At 34.0% G+C, this 18,965-nt stretch overlaps 1 protein-coding gene across 1 annotated transcript in view; it reads right to left on the reverse strand.

Moving 5' to 3' along the window:
• LOC134722341 (fibrocystin-L-like) overlaps positions 1–18,965 on the reverse strand; it is a 110,092-nt gene that overhangs the window by 16,478 nt on the left and 74,649 nt on the right. The window contains exons 24-35 of the mRNA XM_063585954.1: positions 18,200–18,379; positions 15,220–16,707; positions 14,489–14,638; positions 13,909–14,092; positions 12,295–12,454; positions 8,905–9,070; positions 7,943–8,022; positions 7,509–7,638; positions 6,685–7,068; positions 1,669–2,602; positions 675–1,245; positions 85–250 (exon numbers count right to left, since the gene is read on the reverse strand). Of these exons, the coding sequence (XP_063442024.1) occupies positions 85–250; positions 675–1,245; positions 1,669–2,602; positions 6,685–7,068; positions 7,509–7,638; positions 7,943–8,022; positions 8,905–9,070; positions 12,295–12,454; positions 13,909–14,092; positions 14,489–14,638; positions 15,220–16,707; positions 18,200–18,379 (4,593 nt within the window). The remainder of the gene's footprint in view (positions 1–84; positions 251–674; positions 1,246–1,668; positions 2,603–6,684; positions 7,069–7,508; positions 7,639–7,942; positions 8,023–8,904; positions 9,071–12,294; positions 12,455–13,908; positions 14,093–14,488; positions 14,639–15,219; positions 16,708–18,199; positions 18,380–18,965) is intronic.

The raw sequence follows: 18,965 nt of genomic DNA on the forward strand, positions 1-18,965 counted from the left end.
GTCTTTAATTTTATGTTTGATTAAAAAGTAGATATCTTTTTTCTATTATTCCATACAACTAATCATCAATCAATAAATACAAACCTAAATAAGTGACTGTCATATCGTTTGGAGAATAAATCCAATCTCCATGGAAATGAGTGCTGCCATCTAGTAATGCAGCATCTGTTTCATTGACACAGATTCCATCAGTTTCCACACAATCAGGTTTCTGTGCTACATTCATTTTAAAGATGACCCAGTCCCCATCCTAAGAAAAAAAGAACATGTAATTGATATCATTAACATAAACCTATAAACAAGTTTAAGGAATCTGTGCATTTTTCTACAAAATTTGACCATTCTAGAAGGTCGTACAGTAATCTGCTCATTGTTGAAGACAGGATAGTGACCTGTTGTTTTTCTTATCAATGTCTTTAAAGTAGTCCCACTGGACCAGTTCTCTACATTTTTTTGGGAAAAAAATCCTGTTTATCATACAAAAGCTGGAACTACATGCATTATTGACAAAATATCAAATTTCTCAACATTGATTTTTTTATATGTGTTTGACACATTCAGCCTTTCCATTCTCAATTGTATTAAATCTTTCATGTTTTAAAAATTCTATATTAGAAAAAAAAATGGATTTATACCCAGGAGCCCCTTTAATATGAAAAAAACATAAGTCATACCGCCATTGAATCTAGAACACCAGTAAAACTGATGTTTGTTGTTTGATCTGCATCTTTCCATGTAAGTGTGTACGTTGTCTGGCTGACCAGATAAACCATCCAGCCTTTTGGATGTGTCATCCTTTTCCTTGCCCATGGGCCTACAGATTTACCATTGATACTTTCTATCTCAAAATCTTTAAAGTCTAACGATTCAGGTTTGATATTATTGAATGAAAATCTGTGGAATTTGACATCTGGAGGACATATACTGGCTGGGCTTTTTCCAGGGTGTGAAAATCCTGGGAAGGCCACACAGGTGTCTGGTAATAGTCCTGTCGTTGTGGCAATAGTCCAATCTGCTTTTGATACATCATCGATCAAAGTTCCATCTAAATCTTTTATACGTCCATGGAATTCCCAGTCAAATATACCTCGATGGTTAGGGCCAACATTATTGAATACCAGATTTTGAGTTTGAGCCATACATCCACCACTATAAGTACTGCTTTTACCCGTTATAGATGCATATTTAAAAGCTGCACAGTTTGACTGGGTGCATTCGTGAAACTCTACTCCATCTACTAACAACCTGTGAAAAATTTTGTCAAGATAAAAAATATTTCAAAAAACTATTATAAAGTTACTAGTATTAAAATTAACTGTCACCCAGTTTTTTTTTTTTATTATAGTTGGTAATATATATATTCAGTACAAAATTCATGAAACTTGCTCAAAGTATTGTGTTGCTTTTGAGTGACCAATAGACGGTAGACAGATAAACAACAGTAGATCATGATCATGATTGTACATGCCCTCGATTAGAACCAGTTTAGACACCTATTATATTGTTCATAATAGACAAGTGTCCATCAAATATTTCATGCTTTCTGAACTGTTTCATTTCATATGCATCCTTGGCTATTAAATATTAGGATTTGAGCATGTTTGATTAAGATAAATCCAGCACTAAGAACGCATGAAATTATTTAATGTGTTGTGTATTTTTTTTTACCTATTTGTTAGTGGAAGAACTATGCCACCTGGGCTACTGGCAGATCCTAGCAATGGTGAAGACATGACAACAAATCCATCTTTAATCAATGCTCCAGTGTCGGCATAGAAATCACCTTCCTTAATTTGTTTAATCTCAAATCCAGCTTTCCTATTATTGACCATTTTAAAGTTTTCAAATTGTACTGCACCTCCATTAACAAGCTCCGCCCCTTTGTCACAATTCCATGTGTACATATTTTTAAATACAGCAGTTGTTGGATTTCCACTAGATAATCCATTATCTCGTGGCAAATAATCTTCAAATAACCATAAACCAAACCATCCACATGAATGACATGAGTTATCTTCAAATTTACCCATTATATCATGTTTTGGATTGATAGAGTTGGTACGAGATGGACCTGTTGGAGTGCTTTTAAGTCGATACCAAAAACCGAAATGAGTTCCCCCAGCAGCTGCATTGTGTATTACTGTATTATTTGGGTGAGTTATCCAGAAGGCTGCAGGTGTTATGTCATCATTCTGTAAACTTGAACTTTCCCGTACAAATATCAGAAGGTTGCTATCAAAAATGTTTCCTGTTTCAATACCATCTTCCAAAAAGAAAGCTCCACCCATTACATTAAATCCCACATTATTTTGAACCAAAACATTGTGAGTACCATGGATATTGACAGCTCTGTTAAATGTTTGGTGGAAGGCACATCCTCTAACATAAGATCCTGTCATATCTCCATTCAAATGGTAATGCATTGGATATCTTCCAAGACGGAAAGCTTGTCCTGCATGAGTAAACTCCACATATTCAACATATGCCTGGGCTAGATGTTTATCATATTCTGGTGGATGAACTATAATTTGAACACCAAACTGATCATTTCCTAGTTCTTCACCAAATCTTCCAAGAAAGCAGCTTTGTACAGCGAATTCACCTGTAATTACCCAACAAATAACATAATAAAACATTGAAGATTCCACTGTTTAGACATATAATTATATGATCTAGTGATCACCAATCCCTGTTTATAGAAAAAGTCTTAAACTGTGAATGCCATAACCAAACTTTAAATTGAAATTATAAACTTTATTCAAAGTTTTATTAGATATTGTCAAATGGTACCATTTATGAGGGTGGTACAGGGGAGGGGTGCTTGCACAAAAAAACCGTGAAATAAGACATAATTTCACGTTGAACGTAAAATAATTTCTGTAATGAACGTTGCACGAAAAATAAATACTTTTATGTGAACCTTTTGTGACTGAGTGAGTCACTGTCTTCTTGTATATATTAAATTAACTATTTGTTTTACTCTATATTCCTGATTTAGTATACACATTTATGGTATACTTGGTTTATAGCTTATAAAAAAATATTTCTTGACGATCCCTGCCAAGTGTTTGAAAAAATTGTGTTTTGGTGATGGTGATGTGTTTGTACATCTTACTTTACTGAACATTCTTGCTGCTTACAATTATCTCTATCTATAATGTAATTGGCCCAGTAGTTTTAGTGGAAAATGTTTGTTAAAATTTAGGGACAGCAACCCAATAACAGGTTGTCTGATTCATCTTAAAATTTCAGGGCAGATAGATCTTGACCTGATAAACAATTTTACCACATGTCAGATTTGCTCTAAATGCTTTGGTTTTTGAGTTATAAGCCAAAAACTGCATTTTACCCCTATGTTCTATTTTTAGCCATAGCGGCCATCTTGGTTTGTTGGCCGGGTCACCGGACACATTTTTTAAACTAGATACCTCAATGATGACTGTGGCCAAGTATGGATTTATTTGGCCCAGTTGTTTCAGAGTAGAAGATTTTTGTAAAAGAATACTAAGATTTACGCACTAGAGGCTCTAAAGAGCCTGTGTTGCTCTCCTTGGTCTATGTGAATATTTAACAAAGGACACAGATGGATTCATGACAAAATTGTGTTTTGGTGATGGTGATGTGTTTGTAGATCATACTTTACTAAATATTCTTGCTGCTTACAATTATCTCTATCGATAACAGTAGTTTCTGTGGAAAATGCTAGTGAAAATCTACAAATTTTGTGAAAATTGTTAAAAATTGACTATGAAGGGCAATAACTCCTTAGGGGGTCAATTGACTATTTTGGTCAAGTTGACCTACTTTAAGGTCTTACTTTGCTGTACATTATTGCTGTTTACAGTTTATCTCTATAATAATATTCAAGATAATAACCAACCAGATGCTCCGCAGGGCGTAGCTTTATACAACCGCAGAGGTTTACCCTGAACGGTTGGGGCAAGTATGGACACAACATTCAAGCTGGATTCAGCTCTAAATTTGGATTGTGATTAAATAGTTGACACAGCATAGGTTTCTGACACAGAATGAATGTGTTCTAATGAACTTAAAATTTTTGTTTTCTCTTAGAGCAATTCACTATGCTGTTGAATATTAATCCTCTCAAAAAAATGTTTTGAAGAAATGCTCTTTTTATTTATGAAATTTCATTTCAAATGAGAAAATTGAACCCAATTTTTTTTAATCACATCCCCCTTTCTCTTATTCCAAATTAATCTCAATTAAATTTCTAATGGAGTTTGCAACAATAACTACTCATTTAAATACATCATAAGATATTCAGCTGTAAAAAAACTGCTTGTTATCACTGAATGGTAAAGATTATTTTAATTTATCAGTTGGTAGTAAAAAGTGAATATACATTGTATATAACAAAGATTTGAGTTGATTCTGGACAAAGAAAGATAACATCAATTAAAAAAAAATATTGCTATTTCACAATATTGTGCAATTAGATATTTCTTGCTTACTATTTTGGACAAAGAAAGATAACTCTAATTAAAAAAAAATATTGCTATTTCACAATATTGTGCAATTAGATATTTCTTGCCATTGTGCAATACTGTGCAATTGAAAAGACTTGCTATTGCACAATACTTAATATAATATTTTAGATCCTGATTTGGACCAACTTGAAAACTGGGCCCATAATCAAAAATCTAAGTACATGTTTGGATTCAGCATATCAAAGAACCCCAAGATTTCAATTTTTGTTAAAATCAAACTAAGTTTAATTTTGGACCCTTTGGACTTTAATGTAGACCAATTTGAAAACAGGACCAAAAATGAAGAATCTACATACACAGTTAGATTTGGCATATCAAAGAACCCCATTTATTCAATTTTTAATGAAATCAAACAAAGTTTAATTTTGGACCCCAATTTGGACCAACTTGAAAACTGGGCCAATAATCAAGAATCTAAATACATTTTTAGATTCAGCATATCAAAGAACCCAACCGATTCATTTTTTGACTAAGTTTAATTTTGGACCCTTTGGACCTTAATGTAGACCAATTTGAAAATGGGACCAAAAATTAAGAATCTACATACACAGTTAGATTCCGCATATCAAAGAACCCCAATTATTCAATTCTTGATGAAATCAAACAAAGTTTAATTTTGGACCCTTTGGGTCCCTTTTTCCTAAACTGTTAGGACCAAAACTCCCAAAATCAATACCAACCTTCCTTTTATAGTCATAAACCTTGTGTTTAAATCTCATAGATTTCTATTTACTTATACTAAAGTTATGGTGCGAAAACCAAGAAAAATGCTTATTTGGGTCCCTTTTTGGCCCCTAATTCCTAAACTCCCAAAATCAATACCAACCTTCCTTTTGTGGTCATAAACATTGTGTTTAAATTTCATTGATTTCTATTAACTTAAACTAAAGTTATTGTGCAAAAACCAAGAATAATGCTTATTTGGGCCCTTTTTTGGCCCCTAATTCCTAAACTGTTGAAACCAAAACTCCCAAAATCAATCCCAACCTTTCTTTTGTGGTCATAAACCTTGTGTCAAAATTTCATAGATTTCTATTAACTTAAACTAAAGTTATAGCGCGAAAACCAAGAAAATGCTTATTTGGGCCCTTTTTAGCCCCTTATTCCTAAAATGTTGGGACCAAAATTCCCAAAATCAATACCAACCTTCCTTTTGTGGTCATAAACCTTGTGTTAAAATTTCATAGATTTCTATCCACTTTTACTAAAGTTAGAGTGCGAAAACTAAAAGTATTCGGACGACGACGACGACGACGCCAACGTGATAGCAATATACGACGAAAATTTTTTCAAAATTTGCGGTCGTATAAAAACAGCAAAATTTCCTTAAAATTACCAACTCAGGGGCAGTAAACTAACAACGGGTTGTCTAATTCATCTGAAAATTTCAGGGCAGATAGATCGTGACCTGATTAACAATTTGGCCCCATGTCAGATTTGCTCTAAATGCTTTGGTTTTTGAGTTATAAGCCAAAAACTGCCCGGTCACAAAACACAAGTTTTAAAATAGATACCCCAATGATGATTGTGGCCAAGTTTGGTTTATTTTGGACCAGTACTTTCAGAGGAGAAGATTTTTGTAAAAGTTAAGGCAGGACTACGACGGACACCAAGTGATGAGAAAAGCTCACTTGGCCCTGTGGGCCAGGTGAGCTAAAAAGGGCGATAACGTTACACGAAAATAACCCTTTACCACCCTCATTTATCACATGGAAACTAAAAGAATAAAATTCTCAGTTGAATAAAGTTACCAGAGTTTTTCTTCAACATAGCAGACAGATAATCCCTCCCCTCTTAAATGTATTTTTAACTATATGAAATTCGATATTAAGACAATGGCATTTTGTTATTATGGGTTTCAGTCATTCATTGTACTAATCATTGCCTCTGAGTTAGTTAGTTATTAACATGATTACAAAAAGGTTGATCTGACAGAATTATACTGATTAAGGAACAACATCTTAGGTTAGTAAACTGTAAATATATAAATTAAAGGTCAAAGTGAAGGTCAATATGATACCTCTACATACAAAGTTTTGTCAATATAAGTTCTACAGTACAAAAGTTATGCATCAAAACACAAGTAAGATAAAAGTTCACTGTAGTAGACGTCAAGGTAAAATTGACCAAACTATTATTCTCAATTTAATCTTCATTCTCAATATGTTTTACAAACCTGTATTAAATCCTGCATCACATTTTTCAATCTCTTCTTCCCATTGGGGGTTGCTAAACCCTCTTACGAGAATATTTCGTGTCAACATAGCTACTTCTGCTCTGTAATCTAGAGTGTGTCCACCAATTGTTTCAGACGTTCCAAGATGTTCATATTTCAGGGTATCAGTCAGATGTATAGTTACCCCGTCTAACTCAACGGAATCAATAGTATGTAACTCATTCTGTACTTGAGAGTTGAAGTGACCAGTAGATGCTATAGCAATTTGATCTCCAGTTCTCCATGGTCTTGTACCACTGCCCACAGAGTCTTTAACCTTTATTGTGTTACTCCCTACAGTTGCAGTCATGGCTAACTTTGTCCATGTAAAATCTATGACCTGACCTTTAAAATAGATTGAACATTCTTAAAATAAAGATATGTGAGTAGTAACACATTTACAGACACAATTTAATGAATATTTTTATAAATTTATTGCTAAAAATCTTTACCCTTGATGCTTATCTCAAGTAATTTCTAAAATGGTCATAAATTTATATTGATCATCACATTATTGTAACAAAAAAACAAGTTATATTGCAGTTAGGGTCAAATATATGCTTGTCATACAATGTCAATAATTGCAGAAAGTTGAATTTTCATAGTGTATATAAAAATTGACCTAGTGTCAAAATACTAAAAAAATAAAAAATCAACGAAGGAATTATTTCCTGTATGGCCCTTGAGTCAGGTTTAAAATTACACAGGGTTCCATTAAGACATGTTTTCCTTTTTACTCTGGGTTAAGTTTAGTTAGATTTAAAACAGTATCAAATTAAACAAACCATGAAGATCTAGTCTGCCTTCTCTAACACCAACTGACTTAGTTCCATAAATAGGCAGTTCTTTAGTTCTGACATGTCCAGTACCAGTGATAATGGCTCTATGTTGAAAAGGTTTATCCTCTGTACCAACCTTTAATAAAAACAAGATAAATACAGTGCTATTGTTTCATCATTTATAAGACAGTTCAAAGGTGTTTTTTTTCATTTTGTCACAACAGCAAAAATTGTGAAATAACTATAAAACTAGATAAAATTAATGAATATTATGTTAAGTCAAAAGTTTATGAATCATTAGAAGAAATAAGAATCAGCACAGATTTACTAAACTTAAATGCTTTTTCATTTTTGATCTTGTAAATACACCAACTTTTGACATTTAAAAAATGCAAATTTAGCTTATTGCTATATAGTTCTTCAAATACTAAATTAATTACCTGTAATAGTCCTCCATCTAGGATTAAAATGTTGTCTGCCTTTATTTCTACATCTGCCTCATCAAATATTAGCTCACCACCTAAAACCAAAATATATCATATATCATCATTTTTTTCTTGTGAGATAAAAGAGAGACACAAGATACCAGAGGGACAGTCAAACTCATAAATCGAATATAAACTGACAACGCCATGGCTACAAATGAAAAAAAGACGAGTAGGCAAACAATAGTACACATGACACAACATAGAAAACTAAAGAATAAGCATCATGAACCCCATAAAAAAACTGGGGTGATCTCAGGTGCTCCAGAAGGGAAAGCAGATCCTGCTCCACATGTGGCACCCGTCACGTGTTGCTTATGTGATAAAAAATCTGGTTAATAGTCTAATTCGGTAGGTCATATTGAAACTTGGTTTAATAGCTTCCTTGAGGAAAATAACATTATCTTGGGAGTTGTAATACAAAACTTGAGGATTAATTAACAAAAACATATTTATTTATGAACTTTGGTCATTGTTGAAGGCAGTATGGTGGTCTATAGTTTTTAATTTCTATGACATTTGGTCTCTTATGTAGAGTTGTCTCATTGGCAATCATACCAAGTGTTCTTTTTATATCTAAGTTTACAATAATCCAGATAATAAAAATTGGTGTTGCAATAGCAAGCTTATTTAAAATAATTGTTTACTACACTGAGTTTTGTGTAGATTTATCAACAAACTAATAAACTTTTGATAGTGTTGATGCTGTCTACACAGGAAAGAGTACATCCCAGTCTAAATGTTTTTTGTGCTGATAGGTTGCAGATATACTTCATTTCTGCTTTAATATTTTTTATATGCTAATAACTTCTGAAAGAATCTATAAATCTACCTTACATACATGTATGTCTTGATGTCTTGTGAATGCTTTGTGAACTGTTGACTTGATTTGCCAGCTGTTGACACAATCAACTCACCTTTTATTAACAAAGCTTTCAGAGATGCTGTATTCTGATCCAATACAACAGTTTGTCCTTTCTTTATAACCACCAAAGTGCCATCCCCTGGTGGGGGGTTTCCACCCCAGGTCCAGGGGGAAGACCACAGATCAACATACTGGAACTTGGCATCTCCAGGACTAGCCTGTAAGTAGTAAAACTAGAGGCTCTAAAGAGCCTGTGTCGCTCACCTTGGTCTATGTGCATATTAAACAAAGGACACAAATGGATTCATGACAAAATTGTATTTTGGTGATGGTGATGTGTTTGAAGTTCTTACATTACTGAACGATTTTGCTTCTTACAATTATATCTATCATGAACTTTGCCCATTAGTAACAGAGAACTATATTTGGTAAAAATTTACATAAATTTACCAAATTAATGAAAATTGTTAAAAATTTACTATAAAGGGCAATAACTCCTTAAGGGGTCAATTGACCATTTAGGTCATGTTGACTTATTTGTAGATCTTACTTTGCTGAACATTATTGCTGTTTACAGTTTATCGCTATCTATAATAGTATTCAAGATAACCAAAAACGGCAAAATTTCTTTAAAAATTACCAATTGGAGGGCAGCAACCCAACAACCAGTTGTCCAATTCATCTGAAAAATTCAGGGCAGATAGATATTGACTTGATTAACAATTTAACTTCTTGTCAGATTTGCTCTAGATGCTTTGGTTTCATAGTTATAAGCAAAAAACTGCATTTTACCCCTATGTTCTATTTTTAGCCGTGGCGGCCATCTTGGTTGAATGGCCAGGTCATCGGACACATTTTTCAAACTAGATACCCCAAAGATGATTGTGGCCTAGTAGTTTCAGTGGAGATTTTGTAAAAGATTACTTAGATTTATGAAAAATGGTTAAAGATTGACTATAAAGGGCAATAACTCCTAAAGGGGTAAACTGACCATTTTGGTCATGTTGACTTATTTGTAGATCTTACTTTGCTGAACATTATTGCTGTTTACAATTTATCTCTATCTATAATAATATTCAAGATAATAACCAAAAACAGCAAAATTTCCTCAAAATTACCAATTCAGGGGCAGCAACCCAACAACCGATTGACCGATTCATCTGAAAATTTCAGGGCAGATAGTTCTTGACCTGATAAACATTTTTATCCCATGTCAGATTTCCTCAAAATGCTTTGGTTTTTGAGTTATAAGCGAAAAACTGCATTTTACCCCTATGTTCTATTTTTAGCGGTGGCGGCCATCTTGGTTGGTTGACCAGGTCACGCCACACATTTTTTAAACTAGATACCCCAAAGATAATTGTGGCAAAGTTTGGATTAATTTGGCCAAGTAGTTTCAGAGGAGAAGATTTTTGTAAAAGATTACTTTAATTTACGAAAAATGGTTAAAAATTGACTATAAAGGGCAATAACTCCTAAACGGGTCAACTGACCATTTTGACTTATTTGTAGATCTTACTTTGCTGAACATTATTGCTGTTTACAGTTTATCTCTATCTATAATAATATTCAAGATAATAACCAAAAACAGCAAAATTTCCTCAAAATTACCAATTCAGGGGCAGCAACCCAACAACTGATTGACCGATTCATCTGAAAATTTTAGGGCAGATAGATCTTGACCTGATAAACATTTTTATCCCATGTCAGATTTCCTCAAAATGCTTTGGTTTTTGAGTTATAAGCCAAAAACTGCATTTTACCCCTTTGTTCTATTTTTAGCCGTGGCGGCCATCTTGGTTGGTTGACCAGGTCACGCCACACATTTTTTAAACTAGATACCCCAAAGATGATTGTGGCCAAGTTTGGATTAATTTGGCCAAGTAGTTTCAGAGGAGAAGATTTTTGTAAAAGATTACTTTAATTAACGAAAAATGGTTAAAAATTGACTATAAAGGGCAATAACTCCTAAACGGGTCAACTGACCATTTTGGTCATGTTGACTTATTTGTAGATCTTACTTTGCTGAACATTATTGCTGTTTACAGTTTATCTCTAACTATAATAATATTCAAGATAATAACCAAAAACAGCAAAATTTCTTCAAAATTACCAATTCAGGGGCAGCAACCCAACAACCGATTGACCGATTCATCTGAAAATTTTAGGGCAGATAGATCTTGACCTGATAAACATTTTTACCCCGTCAGATTTGCTCTAAATGCTTTGGTTTTTGAGTTATAAGCCAAAAACTGCATTTTACCCCTATGTTCTATTTTTAGCCGTGGCGGCCATCTTGGTTGGTTGACCGGTTCACGCCACACATTTTTTAAACTAGATACCCCAATGATGATTGTGGCCAAGTTTGGTTTGATTTGGCCCAGTAGTTTCAGAGGAGAAGATTTTTGTAAAAGTTAACGACGACGGATGGCGACGACGGACGACGGACGCCAAGTGATGAGAAAAGCTCACTTGGCCCTTCGGGCCAGGTGAGCTAAAAAGGTATATTTCCATATTCAATATTAAGCTAAGAGAGCCACCATTTGATTTTTATGAGAGGCTAGGATGGAAAATATTGTCCCACTGTCTCCTATGAGAGGCTAGGATGAAAAATATTGTCCCACTGTCTCCTATGAGAGACTAGGATGAAAAATAAATATTGTCCTACTGTCCCCCCCCCCCCCCCCCCCCCCTTAAAAATCAAATTGTAGCTCCCAAATACACAAATGTACATGTCATTGTTCACAAATCTTTGAACTGTGACATTCTATTTCCAACATGATGCCTGGAAGTCATTGTATGAAAAGATTTACATAACAGCTTATTTTGATAAAGGCTAGTACATCAACTGGTATTTTTAAATAATCGTTGTGTCTGCAACTTTCTGCAACTTTTTCTGAATGCAATCAATAGACAAATTTCGAGTTCAATCCATTTCCGTCCAAAACTTTGGTTTTACTGACATGTTGAATGAGTGATTGGAAAACTATGATGCTATATTGAACGGATTATTCAGCAAATTGAATTCTCATAATTAACAATCAGCACTGCTGTCATTAGGGATTCATGATTAAGTACCTCTTGATGAACGTTAGTAGTGCAGGGATACAGGTGATCTCCTCTATCTGGTAAATGACGTCATAAAGGCGCGCATAACTGATAAGTTTTTTCTGGTGATGGGAACACTCAAAAGTGGTCTTTTATCCTGAATTTATGTGTAAAAACTTATATATATGTAGAACAGTTAGTGCCAGTTTGGTTGCTCTCTGTCAAAATAAGTTGAGGGGACAAAATACCTTGAGGGGAGTTATGGACTAACAAATTCATGAAATTAATATATATAACAGAGAACAGAAAACAATAAATAGTTACACCTTGATGACCTATTTTACATGTGAAGGTACTTTTTTCCTGCTTATTAAAAAGATTTTTTCAAAACTACCTCAATAGAATATCCATTTCCACCAACTTGGACCATGACACTAGTGACCTCTGCTGGTGAGTGCTCCCCTGTCATACATGTTACTTGAGTATCCACCACAGTATTAATTACTGTACATGGTGTCCCTGCTATCTTAACATCAACATCACCAGCAACAGTCCTGTAAAATATAAAAACAAGAATGTGTCCATAGTACACGGATGCCACTATCATTTTACATGTCCACTGGACCGTGAAATTGGGGTCAATACTTTAATTTGGCATTAAAATTAGAAAGATCATATCATAGGGAACATGTGTACTAAGTTTCAAGTTGATTGGACTTCAACTTCATCAAAAGCTACCTTAACCAAAACCTTTATCCTGAGCTTCACACTATCTTTTTCTTTGTTCAGAAGACCATGAAATAGGGGTCAATTCTTTAATTTGACATTAAAATTAGAAAGATCATATCATAGGGAACATGTGTACTAAGTTTCAAATTGATTGGACTTCAACTTCATCAAAAACTACCTCGACCAAAAACTTTAACCTTATGCAGGACGAACGAACGGACGAACGGAGGCACAGACCAGAAAACATAATGCCCCTCTACTATCGTAGGTGGGGCATAAAAATGTAACAGGGATAGGTTTATGCTACCATGACATCTTCAAACAAAGCAACCGTTCTGTTATATAAAGGAATGTAAGAGGAGAGAGATGGTTAAAGGCTTTATAGATTCATGCTACCATAACACCAACAAATCCAGCAACAGAGTAATCAAAGGAATCGGTCTTATAGGTTCCTGTTCATTTATAATACAAAATTAAAATACCCAATCAACAGACTTTAAAAATATAAAATTGCCCTTTATATATTTCTACAAGCTTCTGTCTGACAAGTTCCTGTTTAATAACATGAAGATTCCCAGCCACAATCTTGTACATAGGAATATACATACATTTCTATTCTAAAGTTGTGATGTCTTTGATTGGATAAGTATATTGGAACAGCAAGATTTCATACATTGTTTCAAAACACTACACAGCTACTTTTGCATAGGTACTATTTCTGTACTAAAAAAATGCAGTACTGGAAATTTACTTTTAATATTTAGTACTATTTCTTTACTTTAAAACTGTTGTAATATTCAGATACTTGTATTTTACAGTACTTGATCTGTACTAAATATTTTGGAACAAAAATAATACAATATTCCATGTTTGAAAATCATAACTTTAAGAGATTTGAAATAGAAAAACTTTCAAAATGCTAAAAATGTAACGGTAGTAACCAAAAACCTGTAGTACCTAAATTTCAAGTACAAATAAAGTACTGTAAAATACAGGTACCTTAATATTAAAATAATTTTAGAGTAACAAAATAGTGCTAATTTCCAGTACTACATGTTTTTAGTACAGAAATAGTACCTATGCAAAAGTAGATGTGTAGTACATAAAAAAAACATAGATAAAGATGATTGTTTTAGCATTATATTGATTTATATAGAAAACAAAGCAGGATGTAGGATTTAATGAGTAGTGATTTTATATACGACACCACCACATACATATGTGCAGAAGTAAAACTGGTATTTTGCTATCCCAACCTTTCCCCTTTTATAATACTTACCCAAATCCAGATCCTTCAATGGTAATTGTTACCCCTCCACCTGTGCCCCCTCGACGTGGTGTTACATTAGTGATGGATGGAGTCAGGCTTGCCATGTAGGTAAAGGTAATTGGATTCCTTTTACGTCTTCCTGACTGGGAGTTTTGGACTTCTACATTACATCCTAAGTCACTTGTTACTGAACCTGTAAATATATAAAGAACAAGAAAATCAAATTGCTCAAGTCTAACTTAGATTGACTAAACCTCTGCATCACATGCCAGACTAGTCCAAATATAATTATGACGTCTGGCAATTTTCTGGCTCTTTTATTTTTTTTCTGGGACGCCTTCCTATGACATCATAACACTGAAGCCAATTTTTACGCCTGGAGTTTGAGAGCAAATTTTGGGGGGATTTAGTGAGTTTCTACATTTTAAAACATTGGATAAACATGTATTCATAGAAATTCAAACCAAAAATATATGTTTATATTGACTTTTAAAAATGCAACTAAAAATCCTTATCAACTTAAAATTTCTGAATTTATAGTATCCCCATATAAATATATGACAATGGTATAAAAAATAATAGAACTAACCACTAGCTGGTGGAACTAAACATATTATTTGTGCTGCTGTCTGCACCTCAGACACGTCTCTCTCACATTCTTGATTGCAAATTTCAACTATTGTTGTATTCCTGAATCCTGATCCTGTAAGGGTAACCTTCTGTCCACCACCAACACTACCTGTAATCAATAAAAAGAAATCATTTGTATTGTTAGATGCATTCAAGGGGATAGACCTTGGTTCAGGGAGATAACTCTTTAAATCATTTATGTTTTTGTAAAGTAAAGTTTCATCAAAGTATTTTAAGTATTTACCTTTTTTAAAAACAGATTGGAAATAATCTATGTAACATAGAAGCATAGAATATCTTTATGAAAATGATTGAAACAAAAATACTTGTGATTTAAAGAGTAATTTTCCTTACCCTGGGGTATACTTCCTTAAGCTCTATAAATTCCAAGGAGATCTTAATCTTATTGATATACATACATGTATATTGTTATTGGTAATGAAGAAGTATCTGCGTTCGTGTCACTGAAATTTAGTGAGAAATGAGAGTTGTGCTGACATGTACAACCAATTTATCAATTTTCAATTATTATAAGTTGGTTATATACACAATGTAAACCCTCTCAATCCTTTTGCCATGATTTTCTATGTTTTTAAAAGAATGATATTTTTAGTGTTTTTAATTATAAGTTAGTAATAAGATTTTAACTAAGCTTGACATCCAGTTAATACTGTTTCTGAGTTATCTTACCTTGAGTTGGATTTATTGCTGATAATGTAATGACATAAGTAACTGTTTGATCGTCATTTGATAATCCTTTCCCTTCTACACGAACAACGACACTGTGAGTTCCATCAGGTAGGGCAGGGGCTGTACATTGAACTCCTGTAGACGTCGAAGAGGTCACTGGACAATCAACAGAATTTATGGTTACTTTATTTTTAGTCTGGTCACTTGAGAATCCAGCACCATTGATGAATACAATTTCTCCTGCATGAGGCGTTGTGAAGGTGATGCTATCGACTTGTGGGGTTGCTGCTGTTGTGTAATCAAAAGTCTGAGTGGGATAATTGATACCATTAGCCATGACGTTGGCAGCTACTCCTGTTTGTGCAGCATGTGGTGGTGTCATGCACTTGACAGAGGACAAGGTCACAAGACTTATTTGACAAGTGGCTCCATCTATTGTGACGACTGTATCATCTGTGAATCCATTTCCAACAATATCAATCATAGTACCACCATGGATACTCCCTTCTGATGGAGTTATGCTAGAAATGAATGCTTGGCTTGTTATCTGTATATTGTTAGTGTTTGTTGCTAATCCAGTGTCTTTCAGCAATACAACTACAGGTTGAGATCCAACAGGTACATTGGTTATTGTACATTCAACAGTCTGAGCAGCCACATTGGTAACAGTACAATCAGCCCCACCCATTGTAACCATTACATTTGAACTATCTGTACCAAATCCTTGACCTGTAATTGTTACTGGAGTAGATGTACCATCAAATGTTATGGGAGCAACACTTGTCATTTCTGGTGTGCTAGCCAGAGCATAGTTTATTTCACAGGATGGAGAAACTTCACATCTTGCATCACACACATGTCCATAGGCACCGACCTTAACCTCTACCAACTGGTTACTTTCTGAAAATGCAGGCATTGTACAAGTTATCTCAGTGTAGGTAACAGACTGGATTGCACAAGTCAATGAACCAACTGTAACAACAATTGAGTTCTCATCACCCTGGAAACCAGATCCTGTTATAGTCAGTAAACCTTGACCATTGATGGATACAGAGGATGGAGAGATATCACTGATCATTGGATACAACACAAATCGCCTACCATTCTGACCACTGACCTCTATATTGGCATTTCCACGATTAGCGACTTGAACATTGAACATTTGTGGCTTGCATACCAATGGCGAACTAGCTGCATCCAGTGAACATACTATCTGACTATCAGTAGATGACTGAACAGAACACATGTCTTCTCCAACGTAAACTTCATTTTGGCAGGGTGTAGAGGAGAAACCTTCACCTAAGATTGTAATACTATCAGATGTTGTCCCATCATTTGTACTGAAGGAATTAACTACTGGCGTGAAGCATGTCTGTAACAGGAAGTTAAACTTGTCAGCAGCTCCCCCTGTTGGTGCAGCTGTGGTACAACCTGTTTTAGGTGTTCTTATTTCACTACACCCTGATGGTGCACTTGGGTCGGAAACACCTGAAATGCAAAAGATATTTTTAATGTAAAAATGGCAGTTCCTGATCAAATCTTTAACTGCAGATGGTTCAATATGAATAAATTACTTGTGGAGTGTTAGTGGTTTTTTTTAGAGAATCCTAAATCACAAGTATAAGTAAAGAAACAACAACCCAGCAAAAACAATCAAATGGTGGAAAATAAGTTTATTCTAATATATCATAAACTACGTATGAACAGGAGGAAATGTTGAGTGCACCTTCCCTTTTCTGCACATGACCTTGGCAACTCTTTACTGGGTAAATTTATAAAACACAGACTGTTAAAGGTATAAACACAGTTAAATATAGATTCTACCACTGCATCATGTGTAATACGATATTTATCCACTCGAGACAGTTAAATTTTCAAATTGTCCGAGCGTTTTAAATATTTAAAATTTAACTGTCGAGAGTGGATAAATATCGTATTACACGAGATTTGGTGGTGGAATCTGTTTCTCTAATGATTTTCTAACAGTATGCAGTCAAAGTTATTCCTTCTTTTCAATGATCTGCAAAAAGATGTGTTCTTTCTATGTGACGTCATCAGGCATGGTCGCCTTTTTTCATGCTGTCACAATAGGAAATTCAGAGAAAAGCAAGAAAATTTAACGACATAATCGGATTTTAACCAATGGAGTACTGAGATCAAACAAACCACACGTTGATTAAATTTTTTTATACAATGGGTGCAGAAAGGGATAAATTTACGAAGAATTAGAGAAAACTAATTCTCTAATTCTATGGAAATTTATCCCTTTCCGAACCCATTGTATAAAAAAAAATTAATCAATGTGTGGTTGCTGGTGATCTCAAAAGATCATTGGATGATTTTAAGGGTCATGACCTTTTTAGCTAACTGGATGACTCAAAATATGATAACAGGTGTTAATGAAATTGACAACTTCGTGCAATGTGAAAGGCACTCGAAGGGGATTTTCGGTTAACCAAAAAAGAAAATGTCTTTTTAATCATTAGAGAAACAGATTCTTACATAGTAACTCGTGGATTATCGGATTTATCCAATCTCGATAGTTAAATTATAAATTTTAAAGTCCTCGCTGAGGCGGCCCGGACTTTAAAATTGATAATTTAACTATCTCAATTGGATAAATCCGATAATTCACTGGTATCAATGTAAGAATCTATATTTATACCACAGCACTACTATATATGTGCTGCTTCAGATAGAAATCAATATTATGCAAATGAAATTCAATACATGTTTATGTTAACTCATGTCAGGTTGACAGTTGACAAAATCTCTATGCAAAGTCTGTAACTATTTGAAAATTTAGTTGTTATAAGAACCCTACAAAATAAGCCCAGATTCTTTTATTTCACATGTTAATGTTCCAAAATCCCACAAAAGGCTTTATACATGTTTATGTGTATGTGAACTTCCATAAGGTCGATTTCTATCCCACGCAGCTCATATATAAGACCAATTGGTGAAAACATAAACCTAGTACCTGAATTAACATCGTAAGTGGCCTCATATCCTCCTACTTTTACCATGACCTCCTCAACAGACTGAGGTTTGTCTTCTACAATCAATGTTCCAACGTAACGGATGATTTCATACTCCTCTATCCAACAACTGGAATAATAATAGGTCACATTGGCTTCTGATACTCTGTATTCAAACACACCTGAAATAAATTACATTCAAGTAATACTCTATGATTATGAATATAAAGTATCAATTTATGAAATATAGTAAAACAAAAAACAAAAGAGAAAAGAGAAGTTTTTTTGTCTACTTTGAGATGTCTAATTAGAATCTACTTTATAACTTTGAAGTTTACTGTAAAGAAATATCTACATCATTTGTTTTCTGGTAGAACACTGTATAATTGGCATGCTTCAGATTCTAACTTTTACAGGTGTTTTCACCTATTTCAACCTTTTTTCCATTTTACTGTCATTATCTCATCACCTTTGGGGTATTTAAATACCTATTGCCTGACCAGAATAAAAAATTGTCAACACAATTTGTCCATTTAAATTGTACAATAAGTATTGTGAGAGCTCATCAACAGGTGGTCATTTAACTACCCAGTAAAAAAATATTCACTATTTCTAAAAGGTAAAATTTATATGACCGATAGCTAGCTTGCTTTCCTCATGCATCATGACCAATGTCCTGAATAAGATATGGGACATTTTAAGCCATTTCTTTTTGTGTCTCTAAATAGTCAAGATGGAAATTTCAATCAGTGGATTTAGTTTATAAAA

Source organism: Mytilus trossulus, chromosome 6 (genome assembly GCF_036588685.1).
Source record: "Mytilus trossulus isolate FHL-02 chromosome 6, PNRI_Mtr1.1.1.hap1, whole genome shotgun sequence".
NCBI classification, from domain to species: domain Eukaryota; kingdom Metazoa; phylum Mollusca; class Bivalvia; order Mytilida; family Mytilidae; genus Mytilus; species Mytilus trossulus.